Source organism: Macaca fascicularis, chromosome 19 (assembly GCF_037993035.2).
Source record: "Macaca fascicularis isolate 582-1 chromosome 19, T2T-MFA8v1.1".
Classification (NCBI taxonomy): Eukaryota; Metazoa; Chordata; class Mammalia; order Primates; family Cercopithecidae; genus Macaca; species Macaca fascicularis.
In genome coordinates, this window is record NC_088393.1 from 58,689,351 (window position 1) to 58,704,734 (window position 15,384).

Genomic DNA, 15,384 nt, shown 5'->3' on the forward strand with positions numbered 1-15,384 from the left:
AAGACTCAGTGAGAGACAGAAACCTGGAGAACTCTAGTGAGAGACGGACATAGAACCGGCGCTGGAGGAACACGAGGAGAGGGGAATCACCACTGAACAGGACAGACACAGTGACACACAGAATGACAGACTGAGAGAGGAGAGAGCTAGCTCTGAGAGAGCGAGAGGCAGGGGCCTGGGTGGAAAGCCTGGAACGCAGACGTGGCCTAGGAATTCGGCAAGTGGAACAAGGGTGACCACCCGCCGTGGCTGTCCCAGGACTGAGCAGTTCCTGAGATGTGGAACCGCCAGCGCTGAAGTCAGAAGCTGCGTGCAAACAGAGCTTGCGGGTCCCCGCACGTGAGACAGAATGAGGGAGAGGAGTGGCCGCCAGCTTTTCTGGTTCCTGAAGGAGTCCATTGTGAAATATGCAAGTGCCTTCCGACCTTGCGCCCCAGGCCCTCTGCCCTGGGGAACAATGTGCTTCACCTTCCTTCAGTTTCAAGCTCCTGAATGTTTCCAAACTGAAAGGTAAATTTGGCCCCATGTTTTGAGTCTTTGATATATCCATGGAGCTCCCTCTGAAATGCGCTCAGCTCCAGGAAGAGGAAAATCGACCTCTTTGTCTTCTGGGAATGCATTACAGGGAGGGCTGTTGACCCTGGCTGCACGGCAGAATCTCCAGGGAGAGCTTTTAACATAAAATCGATGTCCGGGCCCCATCCCCAGACCCTGTGGTTTAAGTGGTCCTGGGTGGAGCTTGGCTCTGGGAATTTAAAAACCTCCCCAGGGATTTCTGCGGGCAGCTGGGCTGAGACCCATCTATCTGTGGTTGTGAAAATACAACCTGGGGCTGGGCACAGTTGCTCACGCCTATAATCCCAGCACTTTGGGAGGCTGAGGTGGGTGGATCACTTGAGGTCAGGAGCTCAAGACCAGCCTGGCCAACATGATAAAACCCCGTCTCTACCAGAAATACAAAAGAAAAGAAAAAAAAAGTGAGCACGGTGGCTCACGCCTGTAATCCCAGCACTTTGGGGGGCCGAGGCAGGTGGATCACCTGAGTTAAGGAGTTCAAGACCAGCCCGGCCAACATGGTGAAATCCCATCTCTACTAAAAATAGGAAAATCAGCCAAGTGTGGTGGCACGCACCTGTAATCCCAGCTACTCGGGAGGCTGAGGCAGGAGAATCACTTGAACCCGGGAGGTGGAGGTTGCAGTGATCCAAGATCTCGCCACTGCACTCCAGCCTGGGTGATAAAGCAAGACTCCATCTGAAAATAAATAAATAAATAAAAAGAAAAAGAAAAGAAAGAAAAAGAAAAGAAAAAAGAAATACCAAAAAAATTACCCAGGTGTGACAGCACCTGTCATCCCAGCTACTCAGGAGGCTGAGGCAGAAGAATCGCTTGAACCTGGGAGGTGGAGGTTGCAGTCAGCTGAGATTGTGCCACTGCACTCCAGCCTGGGCAACAGAGCGAGATTCCATCTTTAAAAAAAAAAGAAAAAGAAAAAGAAAGAAAAAGAAAATACAACCTTGATAGCTCCCAGAGGACTGAGAAAGGCAGCACTGAGTGGTTCAAACCCTGGGGTGCAAAAGGGAAACGGAGGGGAGCGGGTGGCGGAACGCAAAGACCAGCTTTGCTGTCAGTATTTGTTAGTGGTGATGGGGGTGCTGTGACTCATGCCTGTAATCCCAACACTTTGGGAGACCATGGTGGGAGGACTGTTTGAGGCCAGGAGTTCAAGACCAGCCTGGGCAACACAGAAAGACCTCATCTCTACTAAAAAAAAAAAAAAAAAAAAAAATTAGCCAAGCATAGTGGCGTGCACCTGTGGTCCCAGCTGCTAGGGAGGCTGAGGTGAAAAAAAAAAGGCCGGGCACAGTGGCTCAAGCCTGTAATCCCAGCACTTTGGGAGGCCGAGGTGGGCAGATCACGAGGTCAGGAGATGGAGACCATCCTGGTTAACACAGTGAAACCTAAAAATACAAAAAAATTAGCCGGGTGTGGTGGCGGGCGCCTGTAGTCCCAGCTACTCGGGAGGCTGAGGCAGGAGAATGGCGTGAACGCGGGAGGCGGAGCTTGCAGTGAGCCGAGATCGCACCACTGCACTCCAGCCTGGGCGACAGAGCGAAACTCGGTCTCTAACAAACAAAGACATGGGAAAGGGCATTCCAGGCTGCGACCCAGCAGTGCAAACAGGGGACTATCTTCGAGTTCGCTGTGGCCAAGAATACACCAGGGCCGACGTGGGAGGTGGGTGAGTTTTTTTTTTTTTTTTTAAAGCCTGGAGGGGGTCAGGTTACTTGCAGCCTCCAATGCTCAGTGGAGGGCCTGGAATTCAGGGCCACTGGAGGGCTGTGAAGAGAAGGGGACAGGGTCAGCTCTGGGTACAGGAGGACCCCTCTGAGGACTGGAGGAGAGAGAGAGAAGGCTGGGGTGAGGGTCCAGCGGGGGAGGAAGCCCAGGCAGGGAGGAGGGAGGAAGCAGCCAGGAACCCCCCAGGTCTCAAAAAATTGTGGTTTTGAGCGAGACTCTGTCTCAAAAACAAACAAACAATTGTGGTATTGCCAAAACCGACGTTTATTTCTTGCGCTCAACCCTTAAGGCAGCCAATTTCTGGTTGAGAAAATAGTGCAACACCACCACTGTGTGGCTATTTGGAGTTTTGCAGCCAATAACTCGAAAGTAAAGCCCGCCTCCAAATAGAAGCTTTTGAGAACTTCAGGAGGGCGCTGTTGCCACTGATGCTAAAACATTGGCCCAAAATGTTGGTGATCCACAAAAATTCTATTAATTTGAGATAAAATTATAGTGCGACTATGAATCTTTTTATTATTGAAATTTGTAGCCATTACTGAAATTTGTGGCCAAGCGCTGTGGCTCACACCTGTAATCCCAGCACTGTGGGAGGCCGAGGCAGGCAGATCACTAAGTCATGAGTTCGAGACCACCCTGGCCAACATACTGAAACCCTGTCTCTACTAAAAATACAAAACTTAGCCAGGCATGGTAGCAGGTGCCTGTAGTCCCAGCTACTTGGGAGGCTGAGGCAGGATAATTGCTTGAATCTGGGAGGTGGAGGTTGCAGTGGGCCGAGATCGCGCTATTGCACTCCAGCCTGGGTTTAACAGAGCGAGACTCCATCTCAAATAAAATAAAATGAAATTTGTGAGGCCGGGCGCGGTGGTTCACGCCTGTAATCCCAGTACTTTGGGAGGCCAAGGCGGGTGGATCACCTGATGTTGGGAGTTTGAGATCAGCCTGACCAACATGGAGAAACCCCATCTCTACTAAAAACACAAAATTAGCCAGGCGTGGTGGTGCATGCCTGTAATCCCAGCTACTCGGGAGGCTGAGGCAGGAGAATTGCTTGAACCTGGGAGGCGGAGGTTGCGGTGAGCCGAGATTGCACCATTGCACTCCAGCCTGGGGGACAAGAGCAAAACTCTGTCTCGGAAGGAAGGAAGGAGGGAAGGAAGGGAGGGAGGGAGGGGGGGAGGGGGAGGGGAGGGGAGGGAGAAAGGAAGAAAGGAAAGGAGGAAATTTGTTGAGCTTTTCCAGGAAAACCTAGCACGCACAGTCAACCTTACTCCAAAGCTGTCTTTTCAGATATTGAGCTGAAATGAAATTGCTTTTGCCTAGATGAGAAGGTAGGTGAAATGCAACTGAAGGTTGAAGTGTCCCCCAGGGCATTGACCTGAGGATGCTGGAGATAGAGGCAGGGGGTTGGGGAAGGGCACTATGCAAGGGGGCTGCTAAGGAACTGGCTATGGGGGTGAGTCTGCATACTTTTATAGGAAGGGACATTGCTGGTGGGTGTTGAAGGTTAAATAGGAGCTTGTTAAGAAAAGAGGTTGAGCACAGTGGCTCACACCTATGATTCCAACACTTTGGGAGGCTGAGGTAGGAGGACTGCTTGAGGTCAGGAGTTAGAGGCCAGCTTGGGCAACATGGTGAGACCCTGTCTCTAAAAAAAATTAATAAAAGTTAGCTGGGCATGGTGGTGAACACCTACAGTCCCAGCTACTCAGGAGGCTGAGGCAGGAGGATCGCTCGAGCCCGGGAGTTCAGGGTTGCAGTGAGCTATGATCATACCACTGTACTCCAGCCTGGGCAACAGAGTGAGATCTCATCTCAAAAAGAAAAAAAAAGAGGAAGATGTGTTGATACAGTATGACAGTGATGGAGAAAACGATGATAACTAAAGCCCGTTGCAGCTGATGTGACAAGTGCATTCACATCTTGGATCTCAGGCTGCCCTGGCTGTGGTTTTCTGGGGCCCACTGGACAAAGATTTTCGCCTTTGTCTGATGGAGAAGAAGTCGGTGGATAAGAGGGAAATAACAAATCCGAAGTACACAGCAGCCTGTGTCGGTACCAGGCGCTGAATCTGCCCTGCTCTTTCTTCCCTCTGTGCCCTTACACCCAGAGTTGAAATGTTCTTCCTCTTCTTGGAATGCCCCAGACAGACTCCTACCCATCCCTCAAAACCCAACTCAGACTCCCAGCTCCTAGCCTCAAACCTGAGAGGGTGGGCCCTCACCACTCTCCTACCTCAGACTCTGGAGTCCGGACCCCCACCCCAGTCCCTCCTGAAACACGGAGTCCCCAGGTGTGATGTAGGCCCGAGGCCGGGCGCAGGGGCAGTGGGCGGGGGAGCAGGATGTGCAGATTCAGTTACATTTATTTGGCCTCAGAGCGATGGTCCGGGCAGAGGCAGGGCTTTTGGGTGGGGAGGTCCTGCGTCTTCTCACTGCTGAGCCTGAGAGAGGAAAACAGGGAGATATACAGAGAAGTGGGAGAGAAAGAGAGACCAAGATGACAAAACCGGACCAGGGAAACAGAGACTCAGCCCCCACCTCCGCCCTCTTCCTGCTCACTTTGTTGAAGAAGTAGATGGAAGTCAGGATGGTGAACACGGCCATGGCCAGAGTCACATTCTGGGGGGAGGAGATCAGAGGTCAGGACCCTTCCCCTCCCCGCCCTCTGCCCCGCCCCAGGCCTCCCTTCCCTGCCAGACCCCTCCTCACTTCCTGAAAGTTCATGGCCTTGGGATTCCAGCCACCCCTTGCTTGGTCTTCTCTCCCCTTCCTGGGCCTCTGAGCCAGAGAGGGGAGAAGCCACTGGAACCCCAAGAGGGGGTTGTCAGAGCAACAAGAATGGTGGCCAGGGCAACGGGGGAAGGGCATTCTGGCAGAGGCACAGGGCAGAGACAGACCCTGGTGTGGCCCACCACACGCGGCATCTGAACGTGACATCGGGACATGTGAGACTGGAAAGTCTGAACCTCGAACACCATACTGAGGCATCTGGGTTTTTCCCCGGAGGGTGCTGGGGAGCCATGGGAGGGTTGAGAGCAGGGGAGGGACCGGGTCAGTTCTGGGTGTAGAAATATCTCACAGCAGGAGCCTGCAGGCCAGGAGAACAGTTGAGGAGGCCCAGGCAAAACTTCCTCCTCCAGATGGGAGGATCACTTGGGCTCAGGAGGTCGAGGTTGCCATGAGCCAAGATCACGCCACTGCACTCCAGCCTGGGCAACAGAGTGAGATCCTGTCTCCACAACTACAACTAAAAATTAAAATAAAATAAAATACATGTGATACATGCATGTGTGAGATATCTATTTACCTATCACTACCACAAAAAAGGAGACTATACAATCTGGCTATTCAGGTAGCTATTTGCATTATTTCTGGCAGATAGAGTCTTGCTGTTTTTGGTAGCCATGTTGTACAACTGTGAACACTTATTGGAGAAATACGTGTGTGTGTGTGTGTGTACATATATATGTACTATATATGTGTACTATATATGTACTATATATGTGTACTATATATACACACACACATATATAGGGTTGGGTGCGGTGGCTCATGCCTGTAATCCCAACACTTTGGGCAAGTGAGACAGGAGAATCGCTTGAGCCCAGGAGTTCGAGACCAGCCTGGGCAACATAGTAAGACCCCATCTCTTTAAATATATATAAATATAGGCCAGGTGCGGTGGCTCACACTTGTAATCCCAGCACTTTGGGAGGCCAGGGCGGGAGGATCACTTGAGGTCATGAGTTTGAGACCAGCCTTGCCAACACGGTGAAACCCCATCTCTACTAAAAAAACAAAAAATTTAGCCGGGTGTGGTGGTGTGCACCTGTAGTCCCAGCTACTCAGGAGGCTGAGGCACGGGCAACACTTGAACCCCAGGTGGGGGAGGTTACACTGAGCCGAGATCACGCCACTGCACTCCAGCCTGGGCAACAGAGTGGCGTGATAAATAAATAAAAATAAATAAATAAATAGAAAAATATATACTTATATTAATGAAGCAGTGGGTCCTTATTTGCTGATTCAGTGGTCACAGTTGTACAACATCGCTCCTATGAATAACACGGATTGTAAAACAATACCTCAGGGCATTACCCAGAAAATTCCAGAAGGCAACACATTCTGCAGAGCAAGGAGCACCGTCTCTCCAACAAATCCATGCTACAATGCAAAACAAAAGCAAGTGGCCTTGCTATATTTGAAAAAATCCGTTAAGAGACAGCTTTGATGGGTGATCCTGGACCAGGTTTTGGTTTAGACAAACAAGTTATAAAGGCTCTTCAGGTGGGAGACTGAGGCAAGAGGATGGCTTGAAGCCAGAAGTTTGAGACCAGCCTGGGCAGCGTGGCGAAACCCTGTCTCTACTAAAAATACAAAAATTAGCCAGGTGCGGTGGTGTGCACCTATAGTCCCAGCTACTCAGGAGGCTCAGGCACGAGAATCACCAGAACCCAGGAGGGGGGCAGAGGCTGCAGTGAGCCGAGATTGTACCACTGCCCTCCAGCCTGTGTGACAGAGTGAGACCCTGTCTCAGAAGACAAAACCAAACAAAGTCTTCTTTAGGGAGAAATGGAGGGACATTTGAACAGGGAGTGGGTATCAGACAAGACCAAAGCACTGTTGCCAAGGAGAAGAGGAGGTTAACTGAAAGACGCAGGTTACAAAATTGCAGGTTCTGTATGATCTCATTTTGGTAAGAAGTACATACATGAAAAACTGCATTTAAACATCAGGTTTCGCTCTGTCGCCCAGGATGGAGTGGAGTGACAGAATCAGGGCTCACTGCAGCCTCAACTTTGGGCTCAAGCGACAAGTGGCTGGGACTACAGGCGTGCGCCACTACACCTGGCTAGTTTTTTGGTATTTTTAGTAGAGACGGGGTTTCACCATGTTGCCCAAGCTGGTCTGAGACTCCTGAACCCAACTGATCTGCCCACTTCGGCCTCAGAAGGTGACAGGATTACAGGTGTCAGGCACCATGCCTGGCCCAGTTATATTGATTGCAGACTTCCGACCTCCTGAACTGTCATTTGAAGCCACTGAGTGGTAAACTGTCACAGGAGCCAACACATCAGTAGATATTAAAGTGCTGACATCTCCAGGGGCTGGAACATGGTTTCTAGTTTCTTAATTTTGCTTCAGGGTTGTTTTTTTTTTTTTCTCTTTTCTTTTTTTTTTAGAGATAGGGTCTTACTCTGTTGTCCAGGCTGTAGTGCAAAGGTATGATTATAGCTCACTGAAGCCTCAAATTCCTGGACTCACGTGATCCTCCCATCTCAGTCTCTTGAGTAGTTGGGACTACAGGCACACGCCACCATACCATGCCTGGCTAATTTTTGTTTATTTTTTATAGAGATGGAGTCAGGGCGGTGGGGGTCTCTTCATGTTGGCCAGGCTGGTCTTGAACTCCTGGCCTCAAGCAATCCTCCTACCTTGGCCTCCCAAAGTTCTGGGATTACAGGTGTGAGCTGCCAGCTCCTGGTCTGGCTTAAGCCTCCAGCTCTTCTACTACTTTATTCCAGGGGCCTCTATCGTATTTCAAGTACGGGGAGAGAGAGAGATTCACAAAACTTCCGTAACTGGTGCAGGAGCTCACACCTGTAATCCCAGCACTTTGAGAGGCCAAGGTGGGAGAACTGCTTGAGCCCAGGAGTTTAAGACCATTCTGGGCAATACAGCAAAACTCTGTCTCAAACAAACAAACAAACAAACAAAACAGGACAGGACTGGAGGCTGACTGTGCACAGTGAGGCAGGAGAGCCAGCCAGCCCCAGACGGTGCTGAGAAGTGAAGATTTTATCAGCATTGTGGGATGGTAAGGCCGCCCGAGCAGCAGACGATTGCCACTGAAAGATGACTTGTTGGCTGGGCATGGTGGCTCACACCTGTAATCCCAGCACTTTGGGAAGCCGAGGCGAGTGGATCACCTGAGGTTAGGAGTTCGAGACCAGCCTGGTCAACATGGTGAAAACCCATCTCCACTAAAAAAAAAAACAAACAAAAATTAGCTGGCCATGGTGGCACATGCCTGTTATTCCAGCTACTAGGGGGGCTGAGGCAGGAGGATCTCTTGAACCTGGGAGGTGGAGGTTGCAGCGAGCTGAGATCATGTCACTGCACTCCAGCCTGGGCAACAGAGTAAGACTACGTCTCAAAAAAAAAAAATAAAAAAATAAAAAAAAAAGAAAGAAAAAAAAGAAAAAAGAAAGAAAGAAAGATGACTTGTTATACTCACAGTTTCTCCAGCGGAGGGAGCATGCCACGGGGGCCACATGGGGAGGCACTGGGGTGCCCAGGAGACAGACCTGAAGCAAGCAGCTTCTTTGTGTTTTCTGTGGGATAAGGTAGGGTAGAGAGTGGCTGGTTGAGCCATTTCAGCAGGCTCTGGGGCACAGGGGCTGTCCTGAGTTGTCCAGTACCCTGCCCCGGGTGATCAGGGCAGGTGGATGGTGGCCCGGGTGGTTGGGGTGTGGGCTCTGGGTTGGCTGGTTTGTACAGAAGAGGCACGCGCCTGCGCCAGTCCGTGACTATTTCCAGGAACTGGTAACCCCGGGAGGGGCGGTCCTTCTAATGAATAGCAAGGCCCCTGGTGTCAACGCATCAAAGTACAGAAAATCTAGCCCATGGTTACTACCGTTGACCTCTCTGACTCAGGGGGTCAAGGCTGTGGCTGAGACGAACAATGCGGGGTGAGGGTCTCTTTCCAAGTCTGCATCCAGGTTAAAGGCACCTGGGTTCAAAGCGCAGCTTTGTCTGAGAAACCTCAGTGTTTTCTTGGGCAAGTTACAGAACCCTTCTGTGCCTCAGTTTCCCCATCGGCACAACGGGGATGATGACGAGCACATCAAGCGTCTGCTGGGGCAGCAGTGAAGATGAAACGAAGATGAAACGGGTTAATCAAAGACTGGCAGAGGCGCTGGGGGATGGGATCTGTGGCCCCTGGGGAAGCGTGCCAGGGCCTGCTATAATGGGGGTGCTGAGTGCAGGGCTGGGACAGGCGGGACTGCGGCCCAGACAGTGGGCTGAGCTCAGCGTCTGGGCTGGGTGGAAATGGCCGGGCTGGGGTTTTGGGGCCACCCTGCTGGACCTCTCCTGCTCCTGCTGCTGCTGCTGCTGCCACCCCGGGCCCTGCCAGAAGGATCTCTGGTGTTCGTGGCTCTGGTGAGACACCCCTGCCCCGGCCTGCCCTCAGCTCCCCCAGGGCTAGCCCTGACCAGTCCTGTCCCCAGGTATTCCGCCATGGCGACCGGGCCCCGCTGGCCTCCTACCCCACGGACCCACACAAGGAGGTGGCCTCCACCCTGTGGCCACGAGGCCTGGGCCAGCTGACCAGGGTGAGAAGTGGGTGGGAGGTGAGGGCAAGGGTGGGAGGGGTGGAGAGGGGTAGACTAAGGCTGTTCTGTCCCCAGGAGGGGGTCCGCCAGCAGCTGGAGCTGGGCCGCTTCCTGAGGAGCCGCTATGAGGCCTTCCTGAGTCCTGAGTACCGGCGGGAGGAGGTACTGCCATAGTCACCCCCACCTGGTCCCCTGACCTTCCACCTTTGACCTCCACTGACTACAACACTCTCTTTGGGCCTCCACCTCTGGCCTTTGACCTCCATCAACCTGACTTACCCTCTACCTCTAATCTCTGACCCCCGGTACACTGACTAACCCACACTGACTTCTGACTCCATCTCAACCTGTCACATCTCAACCTCTGACCTCCATCAACTCTGACTTTATTATTTGGCCTCCATCTCTGTTTTCTAGTCCTGTTGACTCCAATCAGACCTCTGGCCTCTGACATTTGACCCCAAACTTGATTTCGATCTTTGACCCTTATTGACATAACTTGCCTTCCTGACCTCTAACCTTTAACCTCTACACTTTGTCAATTCTGACCTACCTCTTTTGTTTCCTCCTATGTCTTCTGACATCCCCTAGTTACAGACAGTCCTCCTGACCTCCGATGAACATGTATTGAACTCTGACACCAAGCCTCCATGCTGCCCTCCTAAACTTGACCTCTAACCTCCAGCCTCCACCGATTCTGATCTTCCTTTTTGACCCTCATTGACTCAAATGACCCCTAAATCCAACATGGCTGTCCAGTTTAGGACTTCCAGCCCAACTGCTCCTGACATTAACCTCTGGACCCTTGATCCCAACTTCCAACATTGACAGCCACATGATTCTCAGTGTCTGACCCCTATTCCAAACTGAATCTGAGGCTTCTGATTTGCCACCACAGCTGACCTCTGACCCCAACCACGACCCCCCGCCTGCCTTCTCTCCACCCCGCTCCAGGTGTACATCCGCAGCACGGACTTTGACCGCACACTGGAGAGCGCGCAGGCCAACCTTGCCGGGCTGTTTCCCGAGGCTGCTCCAGGGAGCCCGGAGGCCCACTGGAGGCCGATCCCAGTGCACACGGTGCCCGTGGCTGAGGACAAGGTCAGGGCGCTGGACCCAGGTGTGGTGAGGGAGGGAGTGGGTGGAGAGAGAGGCAGCTCTGGGTCTGGCCACCTGAGCTAGCTCCGAGAAGCAATGCTGTCCTCGAGCCGGTCTGTCTGGCTTCTTCTGGATCTGGGAGAAACTGCGACAGACGCGGGGGCAGAGACCCCAGGTTCCCCCAACCCGCTGTGAGACCCAAGGCACGTGGCTGTCCTCTCTGAGCCTCAGTTCTCCCCAGCTGCTGAGGTTCCCCATGCGCAGCTGTCCCAGATACCACGAGCTGCTGCGGGAGGCCACCGAGGCCGCTGAGTACCAGGAGGCCCTGGAGGGCTGGACGGTGAGCAGGGCGGTGGCGGGGTGGGGCGAGGCGCAGGGGACCGGCCAGGGCTCACCCAGCCCCGCGCATCCAGGGCTTCCTGACTCGCCTGGAGAACTTCACGGGGCTGTCGCTGGTTGGAGAGCCGCTGCGCAGGGCATGGAAGGTTCTGGACACACTCATGTGCCAGGTGAGCCCCGCCCCTTCCCAGCCAAGGGTTTAAGGACAACTGTTTCCAATCCCAGCTTGCTACTCACTAGCCCTGTTCCCTCATGCATTTAGTTAACCCTCTGTGCCTCAGTTTTCCCATCTGCACAGTGGGGATGGCAACACCAGTATCAACACCTCCCCAGGACGCCGTGAGGATTCAAATGGTTAATCTACGCACTGTGCTTACAACAGTGCCTGGCACACAGTGAAGGCCTTGCTAGGGTTTGAGGCTACACATTTGGCAATTCCTCCCCACAGTCCTGTAATCAGAAAACCCAAAACCTGGGCGGTGGGAGCTGACCTGAAATAGACAGGGTCTCGCTCTGTCACCCAGGCTGGAGTGCATTATCATAACTCACTGCAGCCTCCATCTCCCTGGCTATAGGAATCCTCCTGCCTCAGCCTTCCGAGTAGCTGAGGCAGGTGCACACCACCATGCCTGGCTAATTAAAAAAAAAAAAAAAAAAAAAATTTTTTTTTTTTTTTTTTTTTTGGCAGAGATGGGGTCTCACTATGTTGCCCAGGAACTCGTGGGCTCAAACAATCCTTTTGCCTCCCCAAGCGCTGGGATTACAGGCGTAAGCCACCACACCTAGCTAGTACTCTTACTCTTGCTAGTCTTTGCTCGCTCCAGCTCACGGAATGTTCCAAATCACAGGGTGGGAGCAGCGATGTGTGTGACTAAGGGGGCTGCCCCAGCCTTTGCTGTGTGTGTTCCATGCTGTGTGGTATCAGCACCATCAGATCTTTCTGAAGTCCAGAATGTCTGAGCTGTGAAACCCCTCTGGTCCCAGGGGTTTCAGATAAAGCCTTCTGGGCTGTGGAATGACAATGTCTATTATTAATTACTAATCGCTGTTGGCCGGGCGCGGTGGCTCACGCCTGTAATCCCACCACTTTGGGAGGCCGAGGTGGGTGGATCACCTGAGGTCAGGAGTTCGAGACCAGCCTAGCCAACATGGTAAAACCCCATCTCTACTAAAAATACAAAAATTAGCTGGGCATGGTGGCACGCACTTGTAATCACAGCTACTCGCGAGGCTGAGGCAGGAGAATCACTTGAACCCGAGAGGCGAGGATTGCAGTGAGCCGAGATTGTGCCACTGCACTCCAGCCTGGGTGATGGAGCAAGGCTCCATCTCAAAAAAAACCCAAAAAAACAAAAAAAGCAAAAAAAAAAAACAAAAAAAACCACACTGCTGTCCACATTCATGATTTCCCAGCCTGATCCAGATCCAGCCCATGGGAGACTCAAAAGAGCAGGGGGCAGCACAGGCCTGTGGGGCCAGAGGCAAACTCGAGGGCTCAGGATGGTCCGTCAGTCTTCTCTTCCCGTCTCCCCACAGCAAGCCCATGGTCTTCCACTACCAGCCTGGGCCTCCCCAGATGTCCTGCGGACCCTTGCCCAGATCTCGGCTTTGGATATTGGAGCCCACGTGGGCCCACCCCGGGCAGCAGAGAAGGCCCAGTTGACAGGGGGTGAGGTGTGGGGCTGGGAGGCTGGGGTGCCTCCCTCTGGGAGATTCTAAGCTCTTTTTTCCCATCCTCAGGGATCCTGCTGAACGCTATCCTTGCAAACTTCTCCCGGGTCCAGCGCCTGGGGCTGCCCCTCAAGATGGTCATGTACTCAGCCGTGAGTCCTTGGGAAGCAGTGCCATATGACACTGAGGCACAGGGATGAGGGTGACAGCGATTTGGGTGAGGAAGAGCCTGCGGTCCCAATGGACCCCAGTCCATTGTCTTGGGTAGCCTGTATCTCCAAACCCTACTCTTGGGCTATATCATTAGTCTGGAAAGAGGGAGGTGATGGTGTTACGGGAGGAAGAATGTATGAATTAAAGATAATTCCTTGTTTTCATTAAGAAAATATTGGCCGGGCGCGGTGGCTCAAGCCTGTAATCCCAGCACTTTGGGAGGCCGAGACGGGCCGATCACGAGGTCAGGAGATCGAGACCATCCTGGCTAACACGGTGAAACCCCGTCTCGGCCGGGCGCGGTGGCTCACGCCTGTAATCCCAGCACTTTGGGAGGCCGAGGCGGGCGGATCACAAGGTCAGGAGATCGAGACCACGGTGAAACCCTGTCTCTACTAAAAATACAAAAAATTAGCCGGGCGCGGTTGTGGGCGCCTGTAGTCTCAGCTACCCGGGAGGCTGAGGCAGGAGAATGGCGTGAACCCGGGAGGCGGAGCTTGCAGTGAGCCGAGATCGCGCCACTGCACTCCAGCCTGGGCGACAGAGCGAGACTCCGTCTCAAAAAAAAAAAAAAAAAAAAAAAAAAGAAACCCCGTCTCTACTAAATACAAAAAACTAGCTGGGCGAGGTGGCGGGCGCCTGTAGTCCCAGCTACTCGGGAGGCTGAGGCAGGAGAATGGCGTAAACCCGGGAGGCGGAGCTTGCAGTGAGCCGAGATCTGGCCACTGCACTCCAGCCTGTGCGACAGAGCGAGACTCCGTCTCAAAAAAAAAAAAAAAAGAAAAAAAAGAAAATATTGGACTAAGCAGTCTGTCCTTCCAGAGGAGACAGGCTGCTTAGTCCAATCATATTTTGCACCTATTTGAGCCATCTTTGTTAAATGGCCGCCTGTAACTGTTGGTACTGCCTTCAGGGTGAGAGGGAGGGAAGAGCAAGTTTGGAGGGTTGGTTCCAAGCAGCCTGGGGGACATCTGGATGCACAAGTCTAGTGTTCAGGAGAAAGGCGGCCTCTAGAGAGAGGTGTCTCACCCCTCGGCTCCACCTGCAGCACGACAGCACCCTGCTGGCCCTCCAGGCGGCCCTGGGCCTCTATGATGGACACACCCCGCCATATGCCGCCTGCCTCGGCTTTGAGTTCCGGAGGCACCTGAGGGATCCTGATAAAAACGGAGGGTGAGGATGGGATGGTGCCCAGGGAGATGGGCGGGACAGAACTCCCAAAGCAAGGTGTGATGTGCTAGGCAGAAGGCATGGCGGGGCAGGGAACTGCATGGGATGGTGCTGGGAGGATAACAGGTGGGAGTCAGGAGCCCATTTCTCCAGGTTTTAAAATCAATGACGACAGGGAGAAGGTGCCACTGTGTCCTCTCTCTCCAGGAATGTCACCATCTCCCTCTTCTACCGCAATGACTCCGCCCACCTGCCCCTGCCTCTCAGTCTCCCCGGGTGCCCGGCCCCCTGTCCACTACGCCGCTTCTACCAGCTGACTGCCTCGGCCCGGCCTCCGGCCCATGGGGTCTCCTGCCATGGCCCCTATGAGGCTGCCATCCCCCCAGGTGACAGTCCTCTGTGCTGGGATGGGAGTGGAGGGTTCCAAGTCCTGAAACTCACACCCTGCATGTTCTCCCTGCAGCTCCAGTGGTGCCCCTGCTGGCCGGAGCTGTAGCTGTGTTGGTGGCACTCAGCTTGGGGCTGGGCCTGCTGGCCTGGAGACCAGGGTGCCTGCGGGCCTTGGGGGGCCCCGTGTGAGCCAGAAACCAGTTTCCCTACCCCCACCTGACACTGGACCCCAACACGTATGCTCACTAGCTGTTCTGGCTTCTGTGACTTACTGTGCGCCTGTGTGCGTGGGGAACGAGGGCTGGGTGGAGCCTCTGGCCTGGAAACCAGTTTGTGTGCGCTTATATGCGCGTCTGTGACAGTGGCATGAGTGTGCATGCATGCATGTCACGTGTGACCACTGTTTTTGCGCTTATGCGCGTGCACAGGTAGTCTGTACGTACTTACTGATAAAAACGTGTCTGTGGCACACATTCAAGCACAAATGTGCCCATGTCTGAACAAGCAGGCATGCCTGCATGGCACTTTTTTGGTAGAGACAGGGTCTGTCTTTGTGGCCCAGGCTGCAGTAGTGCCATAAGCATAGCTCACTGCAGCTTCGAACTCGTTTCAGCTTCTACAGGTGTGCACCATGCCTGGTTTTTTTTTCTTGGTATGTTGGCCAGGCTGGCCTCAAATTCCTGGCCTCAAGCAATCCTCCTGCCCTGGCCTCCCAAAGCACTGGGATTATAGTTGTGAGCCACCACACCCAGCTGGCATGTTTATGCATGTTTCTATGCAAGCATAGGAAGCATGTGGCTGGCTGAGGACCTAGTGGACCCTGTATGTACCTCCACATGCAGATTGTGTGACAGGAGCTT

General features: G+C 53.2%; 1 protein-coding gene across 1 annotated transcript; it reads left to right on the plus strand.

Annotated features, from left to right (window-relative positions):
- Window positions 1–8,963: 8,963 nt before the first annotated feature.
- Window positions 8,964–14,772, plus strand: ACP4 (acid phosphatase 4). The gene is made up of 10 exons (XM_045378828.2): window positions 8,964–9,470; window positions 9,539–9,805; window positions 10,598–10,744; window positions 10,983–11,081; window positions 11,155–11,250; window positions 12,617–12,749; window positions 12,821–12,903; window positions 14,013–14,137; window positions 14,342–14,520; window positions 14,598–14,772. Exons 1-10 carry the CDS (start codon window positions 9,360–9,362, stop codon window positions 14,711–14,713), a joined length of 1,356 nt encoding a protein of 451 aa, XP_045234763.1. The 5' UTR covers window positions 8,964–9,359; the 3' UTR covers window positions 14,714–14,772.
- The last annotated feature ends 612 nt before the right edge of the window (window positions 14,773–15,384 follow it).

What these genes read in the sequence shown, in the direction of transcription:
- ACP4 (XM_045378828.2), top strand. Translation starts at nt 9,360, where the DNA reads ATGGCCGGGCTGGGGTTTTGGGGCCACCCTGCTGGACCTCTCCTGCTC. An exon ending in TGGACACACTCATGTGCCAG is followed by an intron (nt 11,251 to 12,616) that starts GTGAGCCCCGCC and finishes GTCTCCCCACAG; the next exon opens with CAAGCCCATGGTCTTCCACT. An exon ending in AGATGGTCATGTACTCAGCC is followed by an intron (nt 12,904 to 14,012) that starts GTGAGTCCTTGG and finishes CTCCACCTGCAG; the next exon opens with CACGACAGCACCCTGCTGGC.